Source organism: Python bivittatus, unplaced genomic scaffold, assembly GCF_059951505.1.
Source record: "Python bivittatus isolate LINGU-HERP-01145 unplaced genomic scaffold, Pbiv_v1 ctg000700_np1212, whole genome shotgun sequence".
In the NCBI taxonomy this organism is placed as follows: domain Eukaryota; kingdom Metazoa; phylum Chordata; class Lepidosauria; order Squamata; family Pythonidae; genus Python; species Python bivittatus.
Window position 1 is genome coordinate 98,175,584 of NW_028277098.1, and position 22,142 is coordinate 98,197,725.

Genomic DNA, 22,142 nt, shown 5'->3' on the forward strand with positions numbered 1-22,142 from the left:
TCATAAAATCATCTCCCAAGAAAGCAAGAGCATTTTAAGAAATGCTCTTTCCTTTGGAAAATTAAAAAAAAAAAATGTTTTCACCACCTTCCTGGACATTTTTGTATGGTTTAGATGGTAATTCTGGAATCTTTAATATATTCAGAGAAGCACGTTTTCCCCCTACTTACTTCTTCCTTGAATGCTTCTCCTGGATGTTCACTTTCTTTGGAAGTGCTAGGTTGAATAGGCCTTGCTGAAAGGAAACAATTAGGCTTTAATTTATGGTTGCACAATATGACATTCCGGGCCTTCCATTCCAGACAAAATAAGCTTTAGTCATTTGGTGTCTGGAGAAGTGAAAGACGGGCTGGTTAAGGACAGCTGCTCAGTTGCCACTGAGACTCCCTCACCATCTGCTCTGCTGCACGGGTGCAAGATGGCGCAGCGTTCTGGTAGCAGAGACACTAGGAGCTAATTCTGAGCAGGTCTTTGCTTGTTCCTCCCTTTCACCCCCCAGTAAAAGTGCCACCACCAAGCCAGCTGAAGGTCTCCGAGCTCTCCAGAAGTGAGGTCCAACTGGAGTGGGAAGGATCTGCAGCTTCCGACGTGGTCCTTTATCAGATCAGATGGAACGTGCTTGGAGAAGACACTGAGCAGGAGGTACGAGGCCACTGGGAGAAAGCTGGAGGAGCGCTTAAGTGTCTTGAGGATTTCGCAGGGCCCATTTTCATTTCTACATGGGGGGGGTTTCATTTGAGCCACCCCCACTGTTTCCTTTTTAAAATGACCCACTAACAGAGCAACTTGAAAAAATCGACAGTGACTTACACCCCCCCCCCATCTTCTGCTTCATGCTTTAGTGCCCTGTCCTTGTCATGATAACAAAATTCAGTAGTACCTTTCTCTTTCTAAGGTCTGATGCATGATTTTAAGATGGCAAACTGCCTGTTTAAAATGGGAGATGCTTTGGAAGGAATGAACTTCCAAATCATTTGCAGACAGAAGCATCTGGTGGGGGCCCCCCAAAAGATCTTTTTATACGATTTTATACATTTTTTTTTTCTCATATTGTTCCATCTGCTTCTTTGTTGTGGTCTCTGGAAAGCCACCAAAGATTGAATGCAGTCTTTAGCAAAACAATCATAGGAAATTATTGGTGAAAGTGGAAGACTCCAATTATTATTGGAGAATTACCTGTTAGAAAAGGTTTGCTTTTCTTTCAGATTTTCCCAATCTAAATTTATACTGCCCCAGGAGGCACAATTAAGACATGATATAGATGTTTTTTAAAATACTTACTAGTACTACTACTACGACTAATAATAATAATAATAATAATGTCGGATTAATAGAATCAGGTGGCAATTCATTTCTAGAAAATTGCAAGGGAGAAAGGAAAAGCAAACTCAGTCTTGCCTAAGTCCTGTTTAAAGTTTGTGAAATTATGAAATGGGCTTTCTGAGTGTTTTGGTCTTCAGACATTCCTATGGGAATTTTGCTTTTACATTCCTCTCGTCCTACAAATCACCTGGTGATGTAGATAACCCGCAATGCAGTTTCTTAAAGAATAATCGTTTTAATTTATTTTTTTAATTTTTAATTTAATTTTTATGATAGCTAGAAATGCAGTGGATACTATTTCTTTCTTCCACAGATATCTGTTGCTGGAAACTTGGCATCTTCTGTTTTGCCCGGTTTGAAAGAAAATACCGAGTACAAGATATCCATTTGGGCATATTACAAAGATGGGGCTCGAAGTGATACCGTATCTGTTTGGCACAGAATCTGTAAGTGGGCAGAGATATACAGTGACTGTAATCTAAAGCAGGGTTCCTCAACCTTGATGACTTGAAGATGTGTGGACTTCAACTCCCAGAATTCCCCAGCCAACCATGCTGGCTGGGGAATTCTGGGAGTTGAAGTCCACGCATCTTCAAGTCACCAAGGTTGAGAAACCCTGATCTAAAGGTCTGGGGCAGGGGGAGGGGGGTGTAAAGTTGTTAGATGCCATAAAACCATGCCATGAAAATACTATTGAAATGAAAGACAGTGCCTATAGTTTGCTGTTATCTTTTCAAGACAAAGCCTTTGGAAAGACTTTGTTTTCCCTCTCTGACAGCTGCTTCCTATGACCCTATAAACCTCCATTTGAGAAATACCTTTGGGGGGTTTGGTTGATTATGTGCCAGTGTAAACTCTTAGCAGCCATGGTGTGTATAGACGAACATTCCCGAGAGCAGGAATCTGCTCTGAGCAAGGACGTGTGAAGCAGATTTTATTTTTTATCATTGAAAGGAGTTTTATTTACAGGAAATACATTACAGAGGTAATTATTTTGGACACATTATGTGAACACCTACCTCTCTTGAAAAATCTGTGATGCTGAGAAAGGTAGAAGGAAACATAAGAAGAGGATGACCAGCAGAAAAGTGAACCAATTCCATTACAGCAGTGATGGGTGCACTGTTGGAAGATCTGAAGGACCAGGTTGGGGAGAGATCATTATGGAGAAAATCTGTGTGGTCGTTAAGAGTTGACACTGACCTGATGGATGTAGAGGAAAGAGGGAATGGCCTTGAGGGACAGGAGGAAGGGTCTGTTTTATGGTCAGATAAAAGGGACCTGAGTCTGGGGCAAGAATGTATATGAACATCTCAGACAAGCCCCTCCCTAATTCACATGAAGATAAAGGGAGGGAGGGGGAAGCACATTCAGACTTGCAAGATTCTGTTACTATAGCTTTACAATAAAAGTAGGACTGACCTACATGGCATTGGTTTCCTAGTCTGATCTACCATGAAGGGCTGACAATGGCACCTAATCAATCAATCAATAATAACAGAATCTTGAAAGCCTGCAGAGTTTCTCTCTGCCTTGTCTTATATCAAACAGAATCAAGATGGAGTTCTTTTTAGTTTCTTTCTCATGCTTTTCCCTTTCCCCAAACTGAGCTGCCATTTCAGCTCCTTTAATGGTTCCTCCATTCCAAGGTCACCTCTACATTCTTTACAACTGGGCAGGAAATTGGACTAGATGATCTCCCAGGTCTCTTCGAACCCTTACACTCTATGGTTCATCCTTTGAGTCTATGAGGATTACCTTCTGTTCACATATGCTTTTGATACAACTTCAGTTTAAAAGCTGCTTTAATTTACTCTACCATCAATCTCTGGAAAAGTAATTGCTCTGAATTATCTTCCATGCTGTGGCAAGATCAAAGTATAGTTCCCCCAGAGAACCTTGAACCTTGGCAGCTTGAAGATGTGTGGACTTCAACTCCCAGGATGTTGGCTGGGGAATTCTGAGAGTTGACATCCACCCGTCTTAAAGTTGCCAAGGTTGAGGAAATGTGGATTAGATGACCTGGAAGATCCCTTCCACTACAGCAGAACCGATGGGAAGCCAAAAAGGTGAAATGTTTCTGTTCAAATGTTCAGGGTTGTAAGGGAAAAAAGTACAAGGGACTTTCCCAAAAGTACAAGGGATTTTTGGAAGAAATCAATTTGTATATCGCCCAGAGTCATGTGATTGGTGTGGTATAAAAATCCTGCAGATATGTAGATAGATGATAGATAAATAGACAGACAGACAGACAGACAGACAGAGATAAAGATAAGATAGATATAAGATAGAGATAGAGGTAGACAGATAGAAAGACAGACAGGCAGGCAGACAGACAGACATCCACCCAAATCCACCTGAAGTTTAAATGATAACAATCCCAAGAAATCTTGCTGAAAGAAAAAGTAAATCAGATTCCTCTTCCTTGGGATGTTTTCAAATGGGAGAAGGATGTTCCCCTGTTGGGAGTGGTTTAGCACAGGGTAGGTGGTTGAACCAGATGACTGATAAAATCCCTTCCAATCCATACCTTCTATGATGTTATGATTCTAGGAAGAGACACCAATGAAATATTTATAAAAGTCAACTTTATATCAACAGTTATCATGATCAAAGCCTTAACTTCAATCACATCCCCATCAAGGACCTCCTTGAAGGTTTTTTTCTTTTTAATCTCTACTATTAAAAGGTGGAACATTTTAATTAAGAGGGAAACCCAGAGCCCAGGGCACTTCTAAAAACAATTTCAATTACTGGTGAAGTCAAATCTTGTTGCTAATGATGTGGAGTACTGTACTGACCACCTTTTGATAGCTGACCTTCAAACATGAGAGAAGAACAATTCCTCAAACACCCAATGTGTAGATCCTAGAGGAATCTAAGGCCACAAAAAAAAAAAAAAAAAATCAAGTTAAGCAAACATATAATAATTTGTATTATTGGGTGGAAAACCTTTGAGGATGCTTCAGAATCTTTGAACTTGGCAGAACATGGCTAGTGTAAACATACTAACCATGTTCTGCCATGTCCAGAGATTCTGAAATGTCCTTAGAAGTTTCCCACCCATGTGCACAATATTCCAGTTGCTAAGTTGCCTATAATTATTAGAATAATAAGCATGGATAGGCAACCTGATTCCCTCTCATAATTCATTACATGAGCTGTGCTGATTGAGGATGATGGGAGCTGAAGTCTACACATCTTAAAGTTGCCAAGGTTGAGAAACACTGGCTTCCATGTTCAGGAATACCCTTGTGGCCTCATGAATTACTAATGTCTATGTTGTAGGAATAATGCCCAAGTCTCTGAACACAAACATTAAGTCTGCAACTCTTAGATGTCAGAAACAACTGAAGCCTTGCCTGTCCTTCCTGAACCTTAGTACCTTGGTTGTTAGGAATTTCCTGGCTTAACTATCTAGACTATGATGGTTATCATATGCAAGACATTTTGGTTTGAAGATCAGGTATGAATGCTTTCTAGTCATGAGCCTTTTCACATAGCTTCTTCTCTTATTGCCTGTTAGGCCCTAAACTGATTTAGTGTTTCATTTCACTGCAGATGCTGGGAGCAAAGGGCTATGTATGGGTAGTAAAGGTTATTTTACTCTGCTAAAGGGTGTAGCTTGCTTCGGTTGAAAGAGAACATTCAACCAACGATAAATTACATCTCTAAATTATTATTTTTTTTCTCCTTTGAAGGGACATCCCAGCAATTCAAACCATACCGCAGAAATCCTATTTCTTCCTTTGTACCCACCATCCAACTAATCTTTTCTTGAGCTGAATGAAATCTTGATTTGCAGCTCTATAATTGCCAGCTCTCATTAAGAGAGTTGGTCATAAGTGATAACATTATCAACTTCAGTTGGGGAAGCATTTGAAAAACGGCAGAGAATCTGTCCAGAACTGGGTGAAAGGTTTTTAAGAGAAATGTTCCAGAAACCTGACACTCAGTAGGAGGCAATGCTCTGATGTTCTGATGTTCTGATTCTCCTACTTTTGTTATCCTTTTTTGGGCAAACTTCTAGTATTTAAAGCTTTAAAGCAAGGATGCCATAGCAACTAGGCATTCTCCAGAACGGATATTCTAATGCCAGTTGTGCAGACAATTATCTCATTTTTGACTACTTCCTATTTATTTTTCATCATGAAATGGTGGTGGCTTGGATTTGCCTACTCTGGAGAAGCCAGCAGAGTTTTGGGGAGGGAAAACCCACATCTAACATGCATCCCTCTGAAATCTAAGGAGGGCATCTATGTTGGAATGAGGATCGTATTTATGTCTGCTCTGACCTGAGCAATACCAGTTTTAGTGTAGCAGGTTGTTTGAAATCTGAGTAGAATCCAAACAGGCAAGAGAGGAGCAAGAGGTTAGCATGAGATCAATCTAGACTGCACTGTATACTCAAACCAGTTTCAAACTATGTCGGCACAAGGATCCGCCTTTGTAAATGCAAGTTGTATACAAAATATAGGAAAAAACACGTCTTCTCATAAATTCAGCATCCAAGACTTATCTACAAACATAATGTTTCCCTTGATGAAGCCCATGGGATAGTATTCTTCTGGCTTTTAGAGAGCCACAGGACTGGCCCAACTATTAGCTCACACACCATAGTAAACTCTAACCCCAGATAACCAAACACAGTTCTCTGTTCACATTGAATGAGGTGGCCAAACAAATATATCACATAGTGGCTTCAGGTGATGGCTTGGTCACTCAGTGTGCTAAGACAAGATCTGGATTCCCACAAGGGGCTAAACCAAATACTATCCAATTCCAGGGCTATCAAATGAGGACAATCAAACTTCAGGTGATTTAGAAGAGTTAGCCCTTGGCTATTTTTTAGTGCTCACCTTTTTAGTGAACTTTTGCAGCCCAGATCTGATAGATCCAACCAACCCCATTTTCACCTATTCTAGTAAATGGATTAAACCCAGTGCTACAATGAAATAGTTGATTCGGGCCCAGGTTAATGTAGGAAGATTTAGAGATTGACGTACTGTGCGGACTGACTTGGAGTCACTGAGATCGCCAGCTGCCTTAAAGCACAGTAGAGGACAAAAATGGTCTTTTATCCATAGGGTGAAGGATAGTGCCATCATGTCCATTACAAAATGGTTGGATCCTGGGAAGCCTTCTGAATATTATCCCATCAAGACAGAGGCATCTCTTTTTTTCTGCCTTCACTGCTGTTTTTCTGCTTGTTGTTGAGCTTTAACATAGTTTTATGAGTATATTTTGCAACCAATTCTTATTAGTAGTTTTGGACTGGATTGCTTTGAAAGCTGTTATGATTGCTAGTAAATATTTCCACCACCTGGGTGGAAATATATGTGATATAAATAAATTAAACCAACCAGAAAACTCCCTGTGGTGGGAGGAGCAGGGGTGGGGGGAGCATTTTGGATTTCTTGAATTAACAAGCAAAACAGACCAGCTCATGAAGGACTCTGCATGTGTGTTTGTGAGAGCTTATTACAGTGGCTAACGAAACCGAAGTACTGACATTTAGAATTATCTTGGGTTCAGATGCGTTCTTCTGAAAAAAAAAAAATGTTTCAGCCACTTTGAGGTGACTGATGGGATGTATGTAATGGGACTTTCAAAGCTTGGGGAAGGGAATGAATGGTTGCAAAACACTGCAGGATAAGAACAGATGAACATTCTATTTTTTTTAATAAAAACTTTATTAAGTTATAAAAAGCATAAAGACAAAAGCAAACAAGAACTAGTAATCAAAGGGAGAAACAGAGAACAAGAGAATTAGAAATAAAGAAAGAATACAAAAGTGATGAAAAGGAAAGAAAAGGAAAGAAAGGAAAAATTGCAAAGAGAGTGACTTCCAACTTCTTATACAGCAGATATAGATAAATCATATAATCACCTCTAACTCGAAAACTACATCTGAACATACATATTTTGTGTAACCTATTTCTTTAACTAATCATCAAATCTGTATATCATAATTTCATTTTTTTCTGTCTCCTGCAAAAAGTCCAAAAGGGGCTTCCAACTGGCATTAAAGTTAGTGTTTTTTCTCTAAGCAAAGTGGTCAATTTTGCCATCTCAGCTATCTCCATCATCTTCACCATCCACTCTTCCATTGTGGGTAATGTCAAGTCTTTCCACCTTTGAGCATATAAAAGTCTAGCTGCAGTTATCATATATACAAACAAAGGTCTATGAGCTTTTTCCAGTTGTTTCTCCATCAGTCCCAAAAGGAAAGTCTCTGGTTTTAACTGGATATTAACCTTCATTCCATTGGGTCTTCTAAATGGGTATACAGTTCCCCTTTAAATCAAAAGAGAGTTAGAAAGAGGATCAAAGTCATCAAGAAGGACTCGCCTTAATGCACTTATTGAGAAAAAGGAAGCTAAATTATATACATAATCCATTTCCAAGACTGAGTAACCCTTTTTCCTTCCAATGAACCTGGCTAACAAGACTTTGTGACAATCTAGCTTCCTTGCTTATTGATAAGGGGATTGACAATATGGAATATTTCTAAGCTTCATATCTGCTGTAGATGCAGGATGAGGCTATGCAGTGTTAAGGAATCAAGTTTGTATATCCCTCTATTTTTTTTTTCACATTTGTTATGGATCAGAGGTTGTCTAGAACAAATAGTTCTTTGCATGGATTAAAGTGCAAAAGGCAATGGACCCACACTGCAAACGCTCCTGCTTCCAAGACACTTTCTTCTTTTAATAGTAACTGTATTAAAGATTACAGTTACAGCAATAAAATCTAATGCAAACTAAAAAAAAAAATAAAAGAATAAAAAGAAAAAAGAAAAGGTGCAGAAGAGAAAGAAAGAAGAAAAAAGAGAAATAGAAATAGAAAAGAAAGAAAAAAGAAGAATATAGTAAAGAAAAAGAAAGGAAATATATAAAGAAGTGACTTCCCCCTTCATCACAACAAATATAAACAATTTTAGCAACTTATCACCTTCTCTTAAAATACAGCAAAGGATCTCTTCTTCCCATATCCCATCACTTATCTATAAACAAATCCTTAAAGCTTTGTCATTTCAGTCCTGATGCCAGCAAAAGTCCATTAAGGGTTACCAGAGATAACATTTTTTAAACCTTGATCAAATAAACCAACCTTATATTCCTTCCTTTTACTTCTAACAATCTTAATCTTTAGTCCCTTCAAATAATGTTGTAGAATTTGATTTCTTTTCATTTTTTCTTTGTCCCTTCTCACAAAGTTCTTCCAGGCTTTAACAAGCCTCTTTTGTAAATGCAGTAAGGGAAAATTATCCAGGTCACTCTCTTGGTTTGTTGTTTGTATATCCCTTTTCATTATTAAGACATCAGCCAATTTCTTTTGTATGTCCAATGTAAGATCTTTTTCCATGTCATTCTTGTAGCCTGTCATTTATAAACCCACTTTCAACTCAGTCTCGATCTTGTCAGGCAGCACTTGTTTAAAATATATTTTAAACACAGTCTATCTATAATGGAAGACACTATTAAAAATTAACTTCTGGGTCCATTGTTCAAAAATATCCTTCAATATGTCCAACGTTAAAATATTTTGCTCTATTCTGTAATTGTAAAGTTTGAGTGTTCTTCTCCTTTAATTATAATCTTTAGTTCCCTCAAGTTCCCTCTAGGGTCTAATTTTTAAAGTCTAATCTTATTTTTTTTTTTAGAAATTAAAAACAAAAGCATTTTTCCATGGGGAGGATTCTTTATTATTAATTCCAAAATCCTATTTCAAATTTATCTGGACCCTTAGTCCATTTGTAAGTTTCTCAAATCAAAGTTTTAATCACCCTTTTGCTGCTGCTGCTATTGTTATTATTATTATTAAGTTCTTAAACTTGTAGTTGAAACTTGTTTCATTAAGGATTGAAGGAAACCCACCCAGTGCTGTCAAACCTGTTGATCCAAAGGTTCCTAATAGCTGAAAAGCAGTTAACAAGCTATTTTCAAATGTGATTAGAAAAGGAAGTATGCGAATTTAGTGTCCTTTCAAAGACACTGACCATGGTTTGAGCAAGATGGCTTTCCCTCATCTCCCAGGGCTCTAAACTCTAAGAGGAATTACAAAGAGCTGGTCTACTCGCTCTATTCCACTGTGGTTCTCAACTCTGCTTTTCACAGAGCTGTCTTCAGTCCACCATTTCTTCCCCGGAAGTCCCCAAGTCACTTTCCTTCTAAGCAAGACACATATACCAGAAGACTGAACAACAGATTCCATATTTATAGAGGAAGGAAGGTTTTTTTCAAAAAGAAAAAGAAAAAGAAACCCTTCCAGGAAACCTGTCAGGATGGAAATAAACATGGCATTAATCTATCCAGAGTCCAAGGAGAAGAAACATTCTCTCTTACCTTCAGCTGTATCCCAGGCTGTCAAGGCAGACTGTGACACAATCTTTGGTTCCTAAAGATAAACTCTTCAGAGAGATAGTCGAATACTGGTTATCACACGTGTTTAGTTATATATTGTTAGAGATCTTTAGGTCAGGGCACTGTGGCTATCTCCAGATATCACTGAACTTCAGTGCTCATCAGGCCCAAGGAACAGAATGATTGGGCAGATCTTATGGGAATTGTAGTTCAACACCAGGAGATCCCCAGGTTTCTTTACCTTAATATCAGCACCTCAGTAAGAGGTCATCTTACTAAGACACAGAAGTCATCCTCTTTCTAACTATTTCTCCTTAATAATGGAAAGTACTTGTTTGTTTCTGATATTCTGGAGACTGGAAATGATCAATGCAGGGATCCAGAATCCTGTGGCAAGGCACCATTGCTCCAAGCAGAGAGACCAGATAGCATGGTTCTTTGGTACATAATATTTACATCTTCTCAGCAACCCTAGTGCAGCACTTAAAGATCATTTTTGCTCCTAGCCACTCTATGTACACGAGAACATGAATATGAGAATAGCCCTGCTGGATCAGACTAGGTCCAGCTGACCAGCAATGGTGGCCCACCAGATGCATCTAGGAAGCCCTCAATAGGAGATCAAAGCAGTCTTCCTCTCCCACTGATGTTTCCATGTATTTGGTATGTAGAAGCGGACTGCCCGGTGTCTGAGGGCTAGTGACCATTAAGAGATCTCTTCTCTGAGAATTGATCTAGTCCCCTTTTGAAGCCACTTACATTAGAAGCCCACACCACATCTTGTGGCAGCATATTCCACAAATTGATTCCATGTTGCATGAAAAATATATTTCCTCCTACCCATTTAAAAACTTTTACTAGTTAGTTGTATTGGTGGCCTCTAGTTCTAGTATTATGGGAAATGAGAAAAATGCTCCCTGTTCACAGTAACTTTGCCATGCATAATGTTATAAACATCAATCATATCTCCTTTAAACAACTTTTCTCTAAGCTAAATAGCCCCAACTGTTACATCCTCTCCTCCTACAGAAGGTGTCCAAGATGTACAAGGATCTGAGTCACTGTCTCCACCTCCACATTTCCCATCTGGGGAAAAAACATATCCATTTTTTGTTTATGTTCCTGAATTTAACAGAAAGAGGGAAGGAACTCAGTTTTTTATTAGCCAGCATGGCATCTAAAATATTCTACCTAATGAGAATGGATATAAAATTCTGGGAAATTCTTTTGCAGAAGGTTACGATTCATACAGAACTTTACAGAGGTTCATGTTTTAGAGATGAAATAAATTCTTGTAAAGAAAAATCTACCCAGAGAATCTGCAAAAAAAGCGGTAGAAATGTTGTGAATGCAGGCACTTGAGCCAAACTCTACTGCTGATATAATTTTTTTGGCCTTCTCTGTGTTAGTAGCAACAACTAGATCAGTTGTACTCCTTGGCCTCTCCTTGCTGGCTTGGAAAACATCCATCACCTAGAGGATCGTAGGATCAATAACCCTTTGGCCTGGCTGCAGTGAAACAGAGACCTTGCAAACAAAAGGGGAGGAATCTGTGAGATTCAACACAACAGTCTAGGGTTACTCCTGGCTCTGCTGAAAACCAAAAAAAGAAACAACAATGTTTCTATTATGGGCAAAAGTTATCTGAGAGAAGTATCTCCCCTTGGGAAGAATGATGGCCTTGTCTGAACTCCAGGTTTATGGCCATCTTTTTCAAAATTAGGCCTCCAAAACATGTTGGTTAATTGTCAGACTGGATGCAGTTCACCACCCAAGTATGGAATTGTACAAATAGACTTGCAATGTAGTTTAATGGTCTTCTGGGGGCAGGAACTTGTTCCTTAAGGAATAATACTCAATTGTTTTTGCTTACTTCCAAATGTGGACTTGGTGTATTGAGCAGGAAGGCCCCATCTTTTCTTTTCTTTTCTTTTCTTTTCTTTTCTTTTCTTTTCTTTTCTTTTCTTTTCTTTTCTTTTCTTTTCTTTTCTTTTCTTTTTCTTTTTCTTTTCTTTTCTTTTCTTTTTCTTTTTCTTTTCTTTTCTTTTTTGAGGATGGTCTTAGATATTTGCCTCAGAGTTGTTCCTGGGCAGCATCCCTGTTGGGTGATTGAGTCAATCATTTTGTTGATAGTTATTTATGAGGTTCAGCTGCTATATATTTTTTTTTAATTTAACATTATGTTTTTTGTTGTTTTTATCTATTTTATTGTAAGCTGCCCAGAGTCACCTATGTGAGATGGGCAGCTACATAAATCAAACAAATGCATACAAACAAACTTTCCATTTTCACCTTAAAAACTGAACTGGTATTCAAGCTACAATATCTGACTTGGGAAATCATCCCCATAGTCCACGTAGAGCTGTACTAATGGCCATTTGGGAAACCAACTGAAGAAACTTGTGAGTGAGAATTCACAGCAACTTCAGGATCCTTTTTTGCGCCCATGTCTGGGTTTGTCCATGCTTGTTTTGCGCCCATGTTTGGGTTTGTCCATGTTTTTCCTTCAGTAGCAGCAAATCCATTAGGTTTATCTCCAAGTTATAAGTTCAGTTCAAGTCCATACAAAGTTAAGCAGATTCACCAGCAGACTATATCTGTACAGTGTGAGAGAGAGACTCTGCAGACAACTGCTCAGGTTTCCAGAACAAGGGTCTCTCTCACTAGCAGTTCCAGGGCAGGAATTAACAACACCTCTACTGATCAGTGTTGCTTCAATAACCTTACTTACTCCAAGTTTCTCCCTAACTACCAGCAGCCTCTGACTCCACCTGAGTACAGCTGGCCCAGATCAAGTCTGGCTTCCTCCAATGGGTAAATCTTAAATTGCTATGTTTGCAGAATAGCCAAACACTTCTATGCCTCTCTTTCCAACTGTAATGGGGCAATTCCAGCTGTAGTGGGACAGTGGGAAGGGTAAAGGGACAACCTCAGGAGGCTTAGGAGAAATGCAGGGCTTGGTTCTCACTTCCAGAAGCTCACTCTCCTGGATTTTATTTCCTTTCAGCTGCCAAGAACCCACCCACAAATCTTTTTGTGGATTCAGAAACCCCCAGCAGCCTTCAGGTCCACTGGACTCCCCCTGATGGAACAGTTCTGCACTATAGAATCAGCTATACTCCAGAACGGGGTCACAACAAACACCAGGAAATGGTACGCAGAACAGACTTCACATCACATGTACTTCAGTGTTTGGAATTTAATGAAATTATCCATTTAGATTTAACATATCTTCAAGCAAAATCATGGAGGACAAGTCTAACAATGAGAGCTAAGCATGGTGGCTTGTTTGATTGATTGATTGATTGATTGACTGATTGATTGATTGATTGATTGATTGATTCATTCATTCATTTGATTTGTGTAGAGTCACATGTGTGACTCTGGGCGGCTCACAACAATTAACACATCAACAAGAACAGCAAAATACAAGTAAAAGGAGCCAAAATATTTAAAAGCATATTAAAACTTTAACATATTCAGTAGCTGAGTTACCAAAAGCATTCACAGCATTCAACATAACCACTGAACGGGCTCTACACCACAACTGGATCTTCAAGCCAGGTGACAAAGCCAGGTCTTCAGAGCTTTCTGGAAGATCAGTAGGATCAGGGCCAATCTAATCTCTATTAAATTTCTGGTACCAGATGCATCCTCAACCTTGAAACTGGACATTTGGATAGCAACTGTTTTCTTGTCAACTGCTTGTAGGTTTTCCTTAGGTATCTGATGGTAAATAGATGCCTGGCTGATCCAGCACAGGTCTATTTATGTTCTCATGAACTTGATTTCTGTTAGATAGAGCTTTGTTGATGTGGATATGGCTCCCTTGTGTATTCATGGCCTTAAGAACACTGTTTCCTCTCCATCTCAATATTCCTTCTGTAAAATGAGAGATAAATTACAATGAAGTTCTGGGTATTTCCAACTACAGTAAATGGATGCCTCACCAAATTTACAATGGTAGCTTTATGATAAAACTCATAAACAGATGTCTGACTTGCAGACCCCAAACCCTGAAAGGAACTGAACACAACTGAAGGCCAATGTGCAAGAAACATTTTGCAAGGTTCTTCTTTTTTTTAGATGGTATCTTCATAGAACTTTTCTTGCTAGGAAGTTCTGTGGTTAACCAATGAGGAATAGCAGATGTTATTTATTTCTCTTCCTTCCTAAGGATGAAGGAGAAACTCTTTTGATGCTAGCTTATCCAATTTGGACTTCCCCAACTGAAATGCAGGTGTGCATCAACATCTTCATTTTTCTGAATTTTGAAGAACAATTCCTAATTCAAAAAAGTGAACAAAGATGTATATATTAATGCATATTATGTGTTAAAATGAAAATACTGCCTCAGTTTTGGACCCCTTTCAGTCAGGATTCAGGCCAGGATATGGGACTGAGATGGCATTGATAGTGGTCTTGGATGACCTCTGGCAGGAGCAGGATGGGGGTAGTGCATCCATCCTGGCTCTTCTTGATCTCTCAACAGCCTTTGATATCATTGATCATGGTATCCTTCTGGACTGGCTTCAGGAGTTGTGGGTGGGTGGCACGGTGTTGTGCTGGTTCTCCTCCTTCCTCCAGGGTTGGTTCCAGTTGGTGTTGATAGGAGGGGAGAGGTCCAGCCCACGGCTCCTACTTCGTGGGGTGCTGCAGGACTTGGTTCTCTCCCCCCTCTTATTTAACATCTACATGAGGCCTCTGGGTGAGGTGATCCAATGGTTTGGGGTGAGGTATCATCAGAATGCCAGTGATACCTAGCTTTATACCCAGGATGCCTGAGTGATGCTATGGATGTCCTGTCTCAGTGCCTGGAGGCTGTAAGAGCCTAGATGGGGTGCAATGGGCTTCAGCTCAACCCAAGCAAGACTGAGTGGCTTTGGGTGCTTGGGCCTCCCAGTACCAAGGTTTTTCCACCTTTAGTCCTGGATGGGGTGACACTACCTCAGATGGACCCGGTGCATAATCTGGGGGTCCTCTTGGATTCACAGCTCCTGCTGGAAGAGCAGGTGGTAGCTGTGGCTAAGAGGGCCTTTGTACACCTTCAGGTTGTGTGCCTGTTGTGTCCATTCCTGGACTGGGAGGCTCTGCTCACTGTCACTCATACTCTCGTGACCTCCCATCTGAATTATTGCAGTGTGCTCTACATGGAGCTGCCCTTGAAGAGCATGCAGCGGCACGGGTAGTAAATGGTGTTGGCTATTCAGCTCATGGAACACCACTACTTCAGGGGCTGCATTGGTTGCCAGTATGTTTCCGGATGCAATTCCAGGTGCTGGTTGTCACCTTTAAAGCCCTTCATGGCTTGGGACCAGGTTTCTTGAGGGACTGTCTTCTGCCAGTTGTTTCTACTCATCCAATCTGGTCCGGCAGGATGGGCATGCTCCAGATCCCATCAGCCAAGGAATGTCAGCTAGCAGAGACCAGGAGGCACACCTTCTCTGCCATAGCCCCTGCCCTCTGGAACATTCTCATTCCAGAGTTTAGGATGGCTCTGACCCTGTTGGCCTTTTGTAAGGCCTCGAAGACCTAGTTGTGTACCCAGGCCTGAAGTCCCAAGGGTGTTAAGGGCCCCATTTCCTGGTGGACACCAATGGATTATGATACTTCTTGGCTGCTATTTGTTGTATTGTGTTTTAACTGTTTAATTGTTTTTATGATTGATCACTGCCCAGAGTCACTGGTTTGAGATGGGCGGCTATACAAATTGAATAAATACATTTTAAAAAATTCTATACTTGTAAGACACATTCATTAAAAAATGTGTCTCTTCTGAGGGATGGACCTCCATTTTCTCTCCACCACATATAAGAAAGGGTAAACTGAGAAATATTGATTCAAGGTCAACCCCTAGATTTTATAACTGAAGAAGAATTTTAAAACAGTTCTCTCCAGTCTCATCTCTTACTGAGCTGACTTACCCTTGATAGCATAATAAATTTCAATGAAGGAGAATTGGATTCCAATTCCTGAGTAACCGTGACTCTTGCTGGATGATTATGGATCAGACACAATGTCTCAACAGGACTATTACACAGATTGTCTTATCCCAGGAACAGGAATATGGATACCACCCTGATAAAATTTGATAGTGAGGAATCTTAGGTCTATTGGAACTTAGTTTTTGTTAAGTTTTCAAACTGGTTGAAATTGGAGTTTTATAATATGTTTGGGAAAATGGTGGGTGGACGGGTGGGACATTTTCTAGCATCAGAAGTTATGAATTGTCCTACTGAGTCTTAAAAGCCACACGACCTTGCTGGGTTATAAAAGTGATACGTTTTTCCTTCTACAGATAACGGTTTCTGGCAGGATCCAGTCCATTGTTCTTCATTCTCTTCTTCCTGCCAGAGTTTATACAGTGACCGTAATTGCAGTCTATGCTTCTGGAGAAAGTGACCCCGTATCTGTCATTGGCCGGACAGGTGGGCCAATCCATCATTTTGTTCTTTTCCTTTGCACCACCTCTTAGTTCTTGTTTTCTCCTGAAGCTTTATACTTTTGCTATAGATTCTCAGATAACTGCGAGTGGCAAGAAATGATGGGGATTAGATTGGAGCAAAGTCATTTTTGTTGGGGGAGATATAATTGGCAGTTCTCCCTAGCTGGATATTTTCCAGAAATTTTGGGGCTGCAGCTCCAAGAATTTCTGAAAGCCACACCAGCTGGACACTATTGGTGTTTCCAACACTTTTGATAACCTTTTATAAAAGAGATGCTATAATTCATGTTGGGAAAGATTTGTGTCCTTTTATAGACTTTTAAAAGGCTTGGAAGAAGAATGTAATTTGAACTCCCTCCCCTTTTCTTCTCACTGCATAGTACAGGTAGTCCTTGCTTAATGACTGTTCATTTAATGATGGTTTGAAGTTACGACAGGCTTGGAAAAAGTGCCTTGCAACCTGTACTTGCATTTACAACTATTGCAAACCATTGCACCACCCCCTGCGGTTATGTGATAGTGATTTGTGACCTTTTTTATGATGTTCGTTAAGCAAATCACTGCAGTCATTAAGTGAATCACATGGTTGTTAAGTGAATTCCTGCAAAAAAGTCCATTGGGGAAGCTGGATTCGCTTAACGACCATTGTAAAAATGGTTGTAAAATTGGGTCTGGTCACATGGTGATCTGCTTAATGACCACCCTGCTTAATGACCAATTTTCCAGTCCCTATTGTGGTTGTTAAGTGAGGACTACCTGTAGGGCTATTTCCATTTGATTCCAAAGAGGTGCTGTGGAGCACAGAGGAAAGACATATAGCGCCTGTCTACAACTCTTTAAAGCAGCTATGTCTTTTGCAGCTTAATAACCCTGGGGCAAGATGCAGGTGCCTTAAAGAGTTTCAGACAGGTTCCACACCATGCGTGTGCTCTGCAGCATCCTTCTGGAGTGGCATTTGATATTTGTACAGCCCAATTGCACAATATACGGATATAACTTTTTCTCCACTGTTTTTTCTTCATTGGAGTTGGGCCCAGGAAGCAGGAGTCTGCACCCTGAGTAAAAGATGCTAAGCTATCTGAGCAAACCATCCTTTGGATAAGCCCTTCCATGTGTCGAGCAATTCATCTTCTTGTCATCTCTCCTTAAAAGGGGCCTCAGATGATTGTTTTCTGCATAACCTTGCCTCTACTGATATAGTCCTATGCAAAATGGCACCATCAGCATTGCTCTGGCCATTTCTACACGTGTGACTTAAAACATCTTTATAGTATCACCCAGCCATTACTGAAGTGATATGAAGCCTGTCCTAACTGCTGTTATTCTGGCACAATAATACCTGGATGACCTAAAAGATGTTAGTGGTCCTCTGGCTGATGACAGAGAGGGAGCTAGCAAGGAGGCAGATTATGTAGTTCTTGAATTGTGGCACCACTGTTCCCAGTAGCTTAAACTCATCCATATCAAGATGTATTTCAGCCTGCTGAGAGGCAGCCAATGGCTACTGGGAGTGGGCTTTTTCAGTGGTAGCTGGTTTCTGAATTTCCATCCTTTGCGAGGTATGCCTGGCACCCACGCTATTTAAATAGAAATTTAAATCAAGTAATGCACATGCCCAGATCAAAATGTTAAAAGCATGCAAAAATGAGAGTTGATTGAGTAGCTATAGAAAATGGACCAATGCATTTTCCCATCAGTGAAAAAAGAAACAGCGTCATCAGGTTAAATGTCAAACTCACCCTTTTGGATCTGTCTTGGAGGAGCTCACCCACTTAGAAGAAATTGCAAATTCCCTAGTATGTCTTCTCTCTTCACCATCCACTTCTTCTTTCTGAATATGAAATTCAGATGGATTTTAGGTTGGAATTCTGAACGTACAGCATATTATTTATATTATGTATTATACATTTACTGGAACTAGGAATAAGAGTTTTCTAGATAGGTTATAAACTGTATTTAGATGTCTTCTCTCCTAAAATTATAGAAAGATAACAGAAGATGATACAATAATAAAACTTCCAACTGTTATGATATTGATTTGCAGATTTGATTGCAGGTCGATCTTTGAGAAGGTGGATTTCAGCACAATCTTTTATTTTGCTTCTTATAGCTACCGTCTTGGCCAGATTGCCCACAATCAAAGAATCTCCATTTTTCAAAACAGAGGGTAAGATTCCACCATGAGAATTGTCAATAGTTCCTAGCTTTTTGGCTGAATTATTGTTGGGCACACACTCCTGGGAGTTACGTCATTGAATGAAGTTGTTCCTTTAAAATCCAGTATCAACGTTTCAGTGCCCAGAATCTGAAATTCTTTTCTCTCTGCCTCCCTTTCTTTCTTTTGCCTGGTGTCAGCACAATTTTCTGGAGCTCTTAAGTCCCAATTATTTCTTTTCCCCAACTCACCTCTAAGGTAAAACAGATGCAAATTCACATGGTGTGGAGTTATTAGTTACAAATGCCCAGTGTTATTCAGTGATGCATATTTATTCCTGTGCCCTTGGCAGAAGAGAAAACTATGAATGTATTTCAAAACCTCTTTCAATTAAATCCATCCACCTCCTGGAAATTGTGCTATTAATGTAAATGAATTTGTTAGCCAGGTTCCCATAAAGACTGGGAATGAAATATGGTAGAGAACTCATTTGAAGCCAATATTATATAAACTGGGCTCTATCTATCTATCTATCTATCTATCTATCTATCTATCTATCTATCTATCTATCTATCTATCTATGTAAATTGTAAAATACAAATGTGGTAGAAAGAGGTTTTGCAATTCTGTGACAGATTCCAATGCTCCCAGTGTTAGGTGTTAATGGAAGGACAACAAAGGAGCAAAACTAGATTTGGTAACAAATGAAGAGTTAACTTGGTCAAGCAATATCAACAAGATGCCATGTCTCATAATTGGCTTTCTCAAGAATAGGGATGAGTCAGCTTGTATTTATCTATTCCATTTATCTGTCTCCTTTGCTGTGGTTGGTAGATTCCAGCTAAGCATAAAATGTGTGTCATTCATTCATTCATTCATTCATTCATTCATTCATTCATTCATGAACTGAGTGGGTAAAGGTGGGTTGTGTTTACTTTTTTAAAGCTGACCAGGGATCCCTACCCAGTTCTTTCTTAACCTTTAAAAACCCTGGCAGGATGACAGTGGCAACCTATTTGCCAGATTTCTTAACTTCTCCAGCACTTCCTAGAATTACTATGTTACATGGCTAGTCCAGGAAGTGCTAGGGAAGAGGTCTCTAGTTTGCTAAAAGTTCAGTATTCACACAAGTGAACCAAAGTAATTGCAAAGGCTTGGGAACTAATTTCAATACTTTTAGAACAGTATAGATAGATAATACATTTTATCTATCTATTATCTATCTATCTATTGAAGGGATGAAAGCCATAAAGCCTTGGAACATTTTTTTTTATTTATTTATATGTCAAATTTGTCACTGCCCATCTTGTTGAAAAGTGACTCCACAACATGAAACCCTTAGACCCAGCATGATCCCATCAGTATTCTTTGCCCTATATGGTGCAAAACCCTGAATCATATCTCAAGCTAAGTTACACTCAATAAACTTCTGGGACATTTTCATAGATTGTAAAAGTCTACTGAAGCATCAATGATACTGGAGGTGGGTGGAATCCTGCTGTGTGTCTGATGCAAGAAGCATTGTGAAACCATCTAGCACTTAGTGAGACAATCCAGTATAAAACATTAATGGGGGGAGGGGGTGCCTTTCAGTCAGTCTGCGACTGCCTGGATGAGTCCCTGCAGTTTTCTTAGCAACGTTTTTGGAAGTTGTTCGCCCTGGCCTTCTTCTTCCGAGGGCTGAGAGAGAGGGACTGGCCCAAGGTCACCCAGCTGGCTTCATGCCTAAGGCAGTGCCAGAACTCACAATCTTCTGGCTTCCGACCTAGCACCATTAACCACTACATCAAACTGGGTCTCTAGAAGTGTTAATTCTTTAGGCAGAAGAACAAGGTCAAAAGCCAAAGGCTTCTAATATTTGCAGCAAAGTCCAGTGAATTTGGCAGTACAATGTAATCAAAGGTTTGACAAGGTTAAATTGCCTCTGTGGCCACCCCCAAATTACCTTTTTAGCACATAACCATGTAAACCAACTGTCACAGATGCTATTTCAGAACCTGACTTATCTCCTACAGAGGCTTTTATATTGGAAGTTCTTGCCTTTACCCAGATGCAGTAGGCATGCATCAAATTTGATTACAACTACTGTGCTATTCGAGAGCTGGGAGACTGAGTTCTAGTCCCACCAGTCACTTTCTCTCAGCCCTAGGAAGGAGGCAATGGCAAACCACTTCTGAAAAACCTTGCCAAGAAAACTGCAGGGACTTGTCCAGGCAGTCTCCAAGAATCAGACATGATCAAATGGATTAAAAAACAAAACAAAACTGTGCTATTCAGGAGTCAATGCAGGGGGTTCCCAGTAAGAACAAGTTCCATTCCAAGGTCTGTCCTTAAGTCGAATTTGTATGTAAGCTGGAACAGTATTATTGTATAATACTGTATAAGTAGTATTGTGTAATGAACTCGAACCATTGTGTACTTAACTCAAATTTTGCTACATTAAGCTCCGTTCTTAACCATGGAACATCTGTAAACTGGGCATTCTTAACCCAGGGGCTACCTGTAGTCTTCTCCTGAGTAGATCATAACTCTCAAGGTACTCTTCTGAGAGTTTGGACACTTCATTTTTTCTGCAGAAACAAGGGGAGTCTAATGCTCTCAGCCCTTTTTACCCAGATTTTTATTTTCCTCCCTCTCTTTGAATAATATCCTCTTTGAATCATAGAATCTTACAGTTGGAAAGGCCCTAAGAGGTTAGTAAGTCCAACCCCCTGTACACTTCAGGATACCACGCTCTTTCAAAACATTCTAAAACTTTATCGACAGATAATAAATTATGCCTGTCTATAGTGAAGAGAGGAAAGCTACGAAGCCTTGGAACGAGAGCCCCTTAGAGATATTGTGGGATCCAGCATATCCCATCAGTTTTCTCTTCTCTATATGGTGCAAAACCTTGAATCATATCTCAAGCTAAGTTACAAATCTTGTTAAAATTTGTTTTAAAACCTACCATCCTGCGATTTAAGCCAATTACATCAAGTCCTGCCCTCTCTTGCCTTGGTCAGGATGTAAATGATGATGTTTTGGAGAGAGAACCATAGAATGGTGACATTGCAATGGACTACAAGGATCATCATTGCACGCTCCCTGTAGAAACTGTCAGCCAGTGGAACAGACTGCCTCAGGAAGCTATTCCGTCTCATTCATGGGAAGTCTTCATTGCATTCTCCTTCCCTGGTGGAGACCTCAAACTAGAAGTTAGGGAAGGTGACCTGTCAGAGATGCTCTAATGGGCCATGCATTGAACAAGGAGTTGGACTAAATGACCTCTGAGATACCTCCCAATTCTATGATTCTATGTTCACTGATAGATTGAAAGAAATTAAATACTCTTGTAAAACAACAGCAATGATAATAGGCTTGAAGCAGATGCTCAAAGTGGATTTTACAAGCTAAGACAACCTCTTGAGCATCTTTGCTTTTTGCCAGGGGTGTCTCTGACTTTCAAATAAAATACCACATTTTCTCGCCTTTGGGCATAGCTCTGTTGTTGTGTTATTATTATTTATTTATTTACTTATTTATTTATTGAATTTCTCACCCACCCATCTCCCCCCAATGGGGGAACTCTGGGCGACTCACACCGAACATTAAAAACATAAATATATATAAACATAAACACATAAAACATCAATTTTATGTTAGGCTGGGGCTGATAGAGCAGCAATTAAACACAAGGCTTTGGTTTCTGAAGGCAACTTTTTGGGTTCAGCCTATTCAAATGAGAGCTATTCACCAAAGCGCCTTTAATTCTTCCTTTCTAATGTCTGGTTGGTACCAATGACTTTTCCCAGGTATTCGGTCCCTCAAAGAATGTGTAAAACAATGAAAGGGGGAGGGTCCCATCAGAGGG

The 22,142-nt window shown here is 39.9% G+C and overlaps 1 protein-coding gene across 3 annotated transcripts in view; it reads left to right on the forward strand.

Moving 5' to 3' along the window:
- COL20A1 (collagen type XX alpha 1 chain) overlaps positions 1-22,142 on the forward strand; it is a 119,085-nt gene that overhangs the window by 37,035 nt on the left and 59,908 nt on the right. For all 3 annotated transcript variants that reach the window (XM_088153875.1, XM_088153876.1, XM_025163110.2), the window contains exons 17-21: positions 500-642; positions 1,637-1,769; positions 12,697-12,842; positions 15,988-16,117; positions 18,245-18,301. In XM_088153875.1, coding sequence (XP_088010001.1) covers positions 500-642; positions 1,637-1,769; positions 12,697-12,842; positions 15,988-16,117; positions 18,245-18,301 — 609 coding nt within the window. The remainder of the gene's footprint in view (positions 1-499; positions 643-1,636; positions 1,770-12,696; positions 12,843-15,987; positions 16,118-18,244; positions 18,302-22,142) is intronic.